A 10027-nucleotide genomic window follows, 5' to 3' on the forward strand; every position below is an offset into this window, starting at 1 on the left:
GTAGAAGAGTTGTTCGCTGAAGACACAAATAGCGCCAATATTGTAACTTGTAAGCAAATTGAGAATAGCTAGTATAGCATCGCTAGAAGATAAAATCTTTGATAGGAAAGAAATTTCACAAATTGTGACAATCTTTTTGTAATGTTGCAGTAGATATCAAAATTTTAATGGATCAAATTTAGGTTAAATCATAAATTCAAGATACTACACTAAGAGTCAATTAGAATTACTTGGAGGCTACTTTTTGAAATTAGTACAGCATGATCCTTTGGGAATAGTCTTTGCGAAATATCCTTATTTTTTACGGTCTTAAAAAATGTCCTCTTTTTTACTTGAACATCATAGTTCTTTAATTTTTAAAAGGTTGAAATTTTTGTTTGGTAGTGAAAATTAAAAGTTAATGAACAATCGATTATTATTAAAATCGTTTGAATCTTGATAATTTGTACGTAAATTTGTTGCAAGGTTGTATCATCCTTATCAAACAGTGAAACACCAATATTAAAGATTTCTCTACATCATAGCTCCATCCACCAACCAGAAAGAAAGAAATGCAAAAACGCAAAATATGTTAGTACGACAAATTCGTGAAATTGGAAAGTCAACATGTTGTTACTCCTCGTTATTGATTTTACTGTTTCTTAAATCAAAATAATAACACAAAACATTAGCTGATTTAGATTAAAATAATAAGAACATCAAATTCCCACTTATACAAAACCAAGGGGCTCCAGAAGTTAATGAATCACAAATTTCTACGCCATGAATGTGTTTGGACCAAAAAATAAGATGTCATGCGGAAGCTAGTAAAGCAAATCTTAAACAACGATAAATAAAATAACAAAAGAGAAATATACTAAAAGAGACACAAATATTTAATGTGGTTCGGTCAATTGACCTACGTCTACGGCAGAGATGAGCAATCCACTATATAAAAAGAGAGTACAAAATATCGAGAGAACAACCTCACGAAAAGACAAACACAAGTGACACACTAACACTTGTCCTGTAAAGTTCTCCCCCTAAACACGACTCTCAAACCCCATATGACTACATTGTGGATGCTACTGAATGAGAAGGACGGATCTTCAATTTAAAAGAACTCCAAACTTTTACTACAAGAAAATGGACTAGCTAAATATGGAAAAATTATATTTTCCTTTTAAGAAAAAGAAAAACCCAGTTATGATAAATATGTTGTCCTTTCCTTAGGAAAACCAATTATGGTAAGAAAATCTGGCAAAACAGAATGTTCTAGGATAATTTACTTAACGATTCCGCAAATAAGAGGAAAAAATAATAACATTGCAACCAAATGTCCAATCTGCCCCTAGTACATCATCAGAATAAGTCATGAGCAAATTTATTCAAAACATCCGTAAGTTGAATTACAAAGGCAGCATCCTGGTGGATCTTCAATTATCTCCAATACATCTGTATTTGTGAGAAAGTAGTTTCTCAACTTCGGTAGTTCCATACATGTAAAGTGTTGCAAGTTGACTTTATTTAACTCATGCCTCCAACATTTCCAAGGTACATATGCACAACAAGGTTTCTCAGCTTCATCAGTTGTATCTCTGTATGTAAACTACAAAACCAGGAAAACTAGTCACAATCAAACTATGCACAACAGGAACAAAAGTAATAAATGTCTCCATTAACAACTTTGTAAGGGGCTACACAGAATTTTTTAACCTAGCTAATCTTTATAACGAAAGGGAGCCTTGGCGTAACTGGTAAAGTTGCTGCCATGTGACCACGAGGTCACGGGTTCAAGCCGTGAAAACAACCTTTTGCAGAAATGCAGGATAAGACTGCGTACAATAGACCCTTGTAGTCCGACCTTTTCCCGAATCCCGTACATAACGGGACCTTAGTGCACCGGGTTACCCTCCCTTTTGCTAAGCTTTATAATATGCTCAATGACTAATTTGTAGGTGACTGCAGTTTTGCATGTTGGTTGACTAACTTTTAGGTTTTGGCTAATCTGCTCATAAGTGGACTGTTAGGTAAACTAAAGATTTTAAACCAAGTATGCAGGCTTTTCAACTAAAATGAAGAATCAAAAGGCAAGTAAGAAAAGGAACTAATTGCAAGGAAACATACATGAAGAGTAAAGGTTCAATAAACCTTAGAGTGACCTCTAATCTTTTCGTACATTAGTGTTATCGATGGCGAAAAGTGCAAAAAATCTCTAAGGCATGTTGGGGCTTTAAAGCACAAATAAAGTGTGGGCTTTAATAAAGAAAGACACAATTGGAGAAAAAGCTACAAATATGTGTGCGTAGTCCAAGACTAGTATCTATAAGTATGGATACCAAATATATAGACCAAGAAATTGAAGAAAAATTACAATAAAGTGAAATACCAATTGTTTAGTATCGCTTCTTCCTAATTACGTTCATTAGCAAGGAAAACTATGCCTTAGAGCGTTGATGACGACACTGAAACGCCCACTAAACGAGGCAAAGCGCTCAACATGTTTTGAGCCTCGTTTCAGGACTTAAGCGTGCCTTTGATAACACAGTCACGCATATATACTACAAAGTTAGTGCCTTTAAAAGATAAACATATTACCTTCAGGGTCCTATAGTCTATAATCTGGCCAAAAGATAGGGTGCCCAGTTGAGGAGAAACCCAAAACAAACTCTCAAGAACGTGTACCATAGCTGAATGACTCAATAGATTATTAATTTTTACGTGCAAACGAGTACCATAAAGCAGAGGAAGCAAGTTTTCTCTCATGCGTTTTGGTATAACTATCACCTGCACAAGCAAAAAGAAGAATTATGAGAAATCCAGAACTGCTTTTTCTTTTTTTGGGGGGAAGCGGGGATAAGAAATCCATAACAGCTTCCAGAGGCGGAGGTAGAGTGTTGGGTATGGGTTCAGCTGAATCCAATAGTTTTTGCTTAGATCCAGAATTTTTATTAGGAAATCCATTAAATAAGTATAAATATCTAATTGCGGGCCAATAACTAAGATGAGATGTGGGTTTGGTGGCCAGTTTAGAACCCAGGCATAAACTTCAAATTCTGACTCTGCCTCTGCTTCCGGCAAGGGAAAATAGACAATTTGTTGTACGTACCTTGTGATCATCACAGCTTAGTGCAATAGCCTTGACATTATTAAAGTTCCCGAGACACTTAGTGAGCGTAGAGTACCAGCGAGTGTCAATGGGGGTTTATAAGATGAATTTAAGATTAACTTCCGACAGATGTGAAGCTTTCAATTTGAATGTAGGCAACAGATCAATACCCCCTTGGAATACTTTTCTGCAATAACGAAAATCAGATGAGAATACCAATAAGTTAGGAGTATCCAAATCAACCGCAATCAGGTTATTGCACCTGACCACTTTGAAATACTTGAGCCGGTCACTTGAGATTTTCAAAGACTTCAACGACGAACAAGAAGATAAGTAAAACAATTCAAGGTTGGGTAGATTTGGTAAAAGGTTCTCTAACCATTGGTCAGTCACAGCCACAGAAGAGAGGTTCAAATTCTTTAATGATGATTTACAAGCAGTTATCTTAATTACATTCAGTTCCTCAATAATGGAGCTAATGTGAAGGTATTTAAGATCAGGTGCTGTAATATCAACCCTCTGGAGTAGTTCAGGGCAATTTACCAAATTTACTATCCTTAGTTTAGGTAAAGTTCCAGCAATTTGGAAACAGACTAGTCCGCCGAATTCCCTGAAAGACAAAACTTCTAAATGACTACAACTTGCGCATAAAGCATCAAGTACTTGGTCGTCCAAAAATGATTTAATAAGATGTAACTCTCGCAAAGATGAAAACTTTATGCCATCCGAGGGTAATTCGAGCTTAAATCCACCCAAACAAAGCATATTTAGAGCTTTGGCAGCAAAGATTGCTTCAGGCAACTTGTTAGTGGATGTGAAAACCTCTAAATGCAACTCTTTGATATTACCGGCTACCAGTATTTTAATCCAATTATCCACATACTTTAACCGATTATCTGGTAACTTTGCCTTGAACCTTTGTATAGAGATGTTCTGCTTTTGCCGATTTGCTAGAATTTGATCCAGAACGTTTTTTGACTCCATGAAAACAATATCACCAAAATTTAAGCACGACAAGGAACTCCAAGCACTGTTCCATGTCTTGGACAAAACACTAGTTTTCGCAGCATCTTTAACAATGAGGAAAGACAGGATGTGCTGCAAAATTGGCATCGGCAGTTTGGAAAATTGATCTAAGCCATCCATCACTGCCAAAATATTTTCTATAAGGAGGTGCCTGCCACAGAATAAATAAAGAAGAACATACTTATACGAGTAAAACTCATCCTAAGCCAATTGGAGAAAGGATTCACAAAGTAAAAGGAAAGAGAGCGATTCTAGTCCAAAACCAAGTTGTTATCGGATTTAGGAAGTGTAAAAACCAAATCCCACAAGAAAAAGGAAAAACAAAAGCAAGAGGAAAAAAGACGATGTCCCTGGTGTGCGTGTGCGTGTGAGAGAGAGAGGAAAGAAAAGTCAATTACCGGATAGATCTTCTTCTGAACGGATCCACAAGTCTCTCCTTCCACCGGATAAACTACTCTATGCTCCTAGGCTGCACTTGTGTAATCTTTTTATTTTTTCGGCTAAACTACACACAGGAAAAGGGTAATGGAAAACAATCAAAATCCAACACAAACATATTTTATATCGGAATTCTATTTATACTACACATTAATTTTGCGCGTGTATCATATATCATTGCATACAAAACTTTAAGATTAAACATTATGAAATATTCTTTATAAACTAATTACAAAGCTTACAGATAAAAGTACAAGCGCCTAAAAAATGAAGAAATATTGTCCTATGACAGTGCTCACCCGATGAAAGGCATAGTAGGTAAAAAAGTTAGGAATTTTTACGTCCTATAACAAAGGTTAATACCTTATTTATTTTAAACAAATACCATTTAAAAAATTATATTCTATAGATATAGCAAAATATTTAATTTTGGTTACCTCCTAGCCCTAAGCCACTAAATACGTTAATCAGTTACACTATTTTCTTTCTCTCTCTACTTTGATACATCCCATTCTCTTCTCACATCCCATTAAAATTAAAATCAGCTATCACCAGCGTATCAAAACTTCTGCCGCCGTTCTTGACTCTTGATTATCTAACGAGTGCCATTTACGAGAAAGAGAATCCACGACACTATATATCAAAGCTATCAAACATGGAATTCACCACATCAATTCCGACATTATTTTCCTTCCCCAACATGAGATGTCCAATAGTTTCCTCCTTTGTCCTTCTTAATAAATATTTACGCAGAATTGATACTAAGTGTTGTTTTCGCTCATCAGTAACTCGAACAAATCTATCCGGAGCACTTGATCGCTGACCATGTTTAAGGGGCTCATCGTAAAATTCTCGGAAGTGTTCACGTGTCCCCAAGCAACCGGGTTTCACCCAGTCGAATAGATTGAACAATTCCATTATTATATTTCAATGTAATTTCAACGTATTACGATGTATTCATGATTTTCATTGTATTCATTATCTTTTTTTCATTGTAATTCAATGTATCTCGTTTTATTCCATGTATTTTATTGTATTCTCTGTCTTTTTATTGTATTTCAATGTATCCCGTTGTATTCTATGTATTTCATCGTATTCACTATCCCGCTGTATGCCATGAATGTATTCATAAGTTCTTTTTAATTAATATAATTTATGTATTCACATGTATTATATAATTTCTCCGAAGATTGCTATGTTTTTGGGGTATTTTTTTGTTGAGAATCTTTTTTATAACTGAAAATACAAATTTTGTGTGTTATAATTGAGTTTGTTGAGTTATATTAGGAGTCTATTATGTTAATTGATTCACTTTCCGTTTTAAAAACAGTGTAATCCCCTGTTTCACGCCGTGAATACAGTCGAATACAATAATCTGTCGAGCTGTAATCTCATGTATCACTCCATGAATACAGTCGAATACAACAACTGATTAGCTGAACTTCCCTGATTCACGCCTATTTTTGCTACTGTATTCATGAATACAATAGCTTAAATACATTAAAAACATCTTATAACCACATAAAATGTATCTACAATCCGTAATATAGCAAATGATATCTATAGATGACTAATTACTACTAAAAGATAGTGCTTTATAAAAATTTCTCAAAAAGTTATTGGTTGCTTTACTTCCTTACCTCGGGTAAGTTGAAAAAGTTGTTATTATTGGATCCATAGAAACTGAATTACAATGAATTTTAATTTGCTAGGTAAATTCTCTAGGTTTTTACTACTTAACATAACGTGCTTTTGAAATTATGAGTAAATAGACAAAGAAAATTTAGGCCCATTTGGACATAAGAATTTTTTTACTTTTTTCGAAAACTTTTCACTTTTTTTCAAAATTAGTGTTTGACCATAAAATTTTCAATTTTCACTTGAAAATGAATTTTGGTATTTTTCGAAATTTTGAAAAAATTCAAAAACTACCCAAAATTATATTCATGTCCGAACACAACTCTAAATTTCCAATACCATTTTCAGTTGAAAAAAAAATTCACCTTTTTTTTTTTGAATTTTATAATTCTTATGTCCAAACGCCCACTTATATAAGGTAAAATTATGTATAGTTCAAATAGACAAAGAAAAAATTATTAATAAAAGAAAGACCCATAATCCACAAATAAGTCCAAAAGGCTCATTTTTCACCTAATAAATTTTATAAAAAATTAGTCCTAATAAGTTAGTACCGAAACTTTTCTAACTTTCCCACGTCAAAACTTTATTAACTAAAGAAAAATTAAAACTTATAGGCAGAATTTTATTAACTAAGAAAGCCTCCTCGGAAACCTAAAAAAAGAAATTTGGTACTCCTAAATATAAATGGAGTTGAATGAAAAACTTTCCTACTTTAGAAATATTAGGAGAACAATTAAATGACTATCCTAGATAGTAGGAAATTAATTGAATGGCTATTCCTAAATATTAAGGAAATAACAAACTTTCCTAATTTAAAAATATTAGAAGAATAATTAAATGATCATTTCTAAATTGTAGGAGATTAAATAAATGACTATTTGTAAATATTAAGAAAATAATAAAATGACAAATTTCTCTAATGTGAACTCAATTTTTAAAGAATAAAAAAGTCAAACGACATTTCGCTAAGGACTTTCGTGAGTTTAATATAATATAGATATAAATATAGATATTTGTTGCACGTGTGTACAAACTACAAAAGGAATAATATTGTTACGCATGACCCCATATTAATGAGTGCGCAACCTTTATAAAAACTATGTAAAAACAACGTATAAAATTATATAAATGAGTTATAAAATATAAAAACTATTAAATAATATGTTTGAGTGAGGTCTCGTAAAAATAATAAATTCAGATCTGATCTAGCTAGGGCGCTCTCTCTCTCTATATATATAGAGATAAAAAACTTATATTAAAGGTATGAAGCCTATTGATAAAATATTATTTACCTTTTTTACCCTTTAAAAATAGATTCACACGGGACAAAATTATAATTTAAGTTACTTTGATAGTATTTAGAATATCCAAATCAAATAAAATTTTAGTTATTCCTTATTTGAACTATGTAAAGAATTTAATACTTAGAACTTTAAATGAGTATTTTTACCCTTAAAATCGGATAACAATTGAATTTATACTCGGTTCTAAGGATATGTGAATTAATTTAATATAAATTATCAATAATGTTAGATAAGCAAATTAAAAATAGGATAGATAGTCAAACCAGTAATAATATTGAGTTCGGGCTCGGTTGTGAACTTACAATAGTCTGCCTTCGATTTGGAGCCAAAAACATGTGAAAGACTATGAAAAAATAAGAACCTTTAGGATGGCTCAAAAACAGAGAAAACAAGATTATATTGCTTTGATATTCGTGTTATAGTATCTATATTGAATAATAAACTTCCCCTTTATAAAGTAGGGGTTTTTACCTTAAGTACATTTCTAAAAAAGACAAAATCTTCCTTTTTGCTAATCACTGATCTGCTACCGATATAGGCCGGGATCCGTGCCGTGATATCGGGTTGAGCGCGGATATCACGACCCTTCGTTAGTCATGGTCAACCGTTGGGTAATGCTCTCCGAGGTCTTGGAGCTCGAATTGGATTCAGGGGGGGTTGTCGTCTAGATGGCTTCGGTAGTAAACGTCTCGCTCAGGCCCTAGTACGAGGGGTTCTTAGCTCCGATTCCATGTAGTTAAGTCCTTGCTTCGTTTGCCCTTTTGAAAAATTGGGGTGCTCATTAGCCCCGATTTTACCCGTATATAGATAGTCCCATCGTTTCTCAAAGAGTACGAAACGATGAGAAACAATAGATGTTCCCCGGTTTCTTCCTTTGTACGCTACGACCCAAATAAAGAAACCAAAATGTCCCATCAGTCATGTCGTTCTGACTCGGACACGTGTCGACCATCAAACGGTTTCCTCCGAATGTGAAGCGTCACATACCTCCCCTATAAAAGCTCCCACACTCTACTCTTTTTCTACTTTTGGATCAAGCTTCTACCGTCGAATCTTCTAGTTATTACCAACTCTTTCAAATCTTCATATTTTCACCTTTGATCTTCAAATTTATGCTATTGTTTTTAAGTTCTTTCCTAGATCTTCATCTTTCCTTCAAGTCTTCATACTCCTCTTTTCAACCTTTAAACTTGTTCCTTCAAATTCCATACTTTCTCAGATAGTAATGGCTAAGACTTCAAAGTCAGTTCCTCAGCAGTCTGCCTCTTCATCTTCCCAACCAGTCATCGGTACCGAGGTGGTCGCTCCTGAAATAGTTGTCTGCGAGATGGCTGCCACCGAGTCGGCTGCTATCGAATCGGCCCCCGAGCCCCCCTTGAAAAGATTTATTCCCGGGGAATGTTCAATTGCGGATGGCTTTAAGGCCGAGAAGGCCTCGTCCAAACAAGATCGAGGTGAATAGACATCAAATATATATATGCTCAGTCACCGAAGATACACTACAAAAAATAGTCAAATTGCGGTAGTTATTTTTAGAAATTGCAGCAGTCGGTAACTCCCGCAATTTGTTGTTGCAGCGGTTCACAAAACTCCCGCAAGAAGGCTCACCGCAATCAATTTACAGTAGTTCTGCCACGACTGCCGTAATTAATTAGTGGGAGTTAATTTGCGGCAGTTCAACCCCCGTAAATTGATTATTAAATTATTAAAAAAATTATATTTTTTACAATTTCCGGCTGTTTGAACCTATGCAACATAGGGAATCATTATTTAGCAATACAAAAATTTTGGCGGTCAAAACCCATGCTGTGATGACCCAGCCAATTGGGTCATGAGTTACCGCTCCATTTCTCCCATTTCTGCTTCTTTATGTCTTGTTATCCATGTTTTATGGTATCGGGTTGGTCGAATCGAATCCAGAAGCACACATTGTATAAAAGAGGAAGGGCTGAAAATAGAGAGGGGTACAAGACAAAAAGGCTGATCTGAACGCCTTTTTCTTCAACCAAATCAGACCCATCCACGGTTCTGCATTTTCTTCAACCAAACGGACCCTACCCCTGTATTTGATCTTCTTCGTTCCCTTCCCCAAAAACAAAAAGGCTGGAGAACGGAAAAATAGAGAACCACCCCTTCCCCCCTTATGTTCTTCACCTTCTTCAACAAAATCACACAGCAGTCATTTCTCAACAAAGGGATCCCCACGCCGTCCATCTCCTAGAGCAAAATATAAAAAAAAAGAAACTAAAAAAGCTTCAGCAGTTTTTGGACCACCCCCATCTCCAGCTTTTTCCACCCGTGAACAGTCCCAAACCAGTCTTGCACCACCCATGAACTAGCTGCGCAGAATCGTCAAAAAAACAGGCCTAAATCCCAGTGTAAACCACACCTCCAAATATCGAAAAAATAGCACAACATAAGGTCACTAATGATGTCGAGTTGAGTCCGTTTGAGTCGTCGATTCCGGTTTGGAGTATCGTTAGCAGCGAGGTCCTTAATCTGAGATCGTTTAAGGTCCTCGGCAAGGATT

At 35.0% G+C, this 10027-nt stretch overlaps 1 protein-coding gene across 5 annotated transcripts; it reads right to left on the minus strand.

Annotated features, from left to right (window-relative positions):
• Positions 1-1284: 1284 nt before the first annotated feature.
• On the minus strand, positions 1285-4760 carry LOC107818911 (putative F-box/LRR-repeat protein At3g18150). 5 transcript variants are annotated; one of them, XR_001655539.2, is made up of 5 exons: positions 4513-4741; positions 3972-4265; positions 3089-3275; positions 2578-2766; positions 1285-1588 (listed from the first exon to the last, which is right to left on the minus strand). XR_001655539.2 is itself a non-coding variant. In XM_075218962.1 (5 exons), the coding sequence occupies exons 2-3, from the start codon at positions 4232-4234 to the stop codon at positions 3252-3254; spliced, it is 903 nt and encodes a 300-aa protein (XP_075075063.1). In that variant the 5' UTR covers positions 4235-4265; positions 4513-4760; the 3' UTR covers positions 1285-1588; positions 2578-2766; positions 3089-3251. The 5 variants fall into 5 exon arrangements, 4 of the variants coding, with proteins under 4 accessions (XP_075075063.1, XP_016500474.1, XP_016500473.1 ...); XM_075218962.1 differs by having other exon boundaries at positions 3356-4265; positions 4513-4760; XM_016644988.2 differs by having other exon boundaries at positions 3351-4265; positions 4513-4757.
• Between the last annotated feature and the right edge of the window lie 5267 nt (positions 4761-10027).

The sequence above is a fragment of the Nicotiana tabacum genome, chromosome 8, assembly GCF_000715075.1.
Source record: "Nicotiana tabacum cultivar K326 chromosome 8, ASM71507v2, whole genome shotgun sequence".
NCBI classification, from domain to species: domain Eukaryota; kingdom Viridiplantae; phylum Streptophyta; class Magnoliopsida; order Solanales; family Solanaceae; genus Nicotiana; species Nicotiana tabacum.

Bases quoted from the DNA above. Each gene is read 5' to 3' on its own strand.
- LOC107818911 (XM_016644987.2), bottom strand. From the start codon at position 4,234: ATGGATGGCTTAGATCAATTTTCCAAACTGCCGATGCCAATTTTGCAG.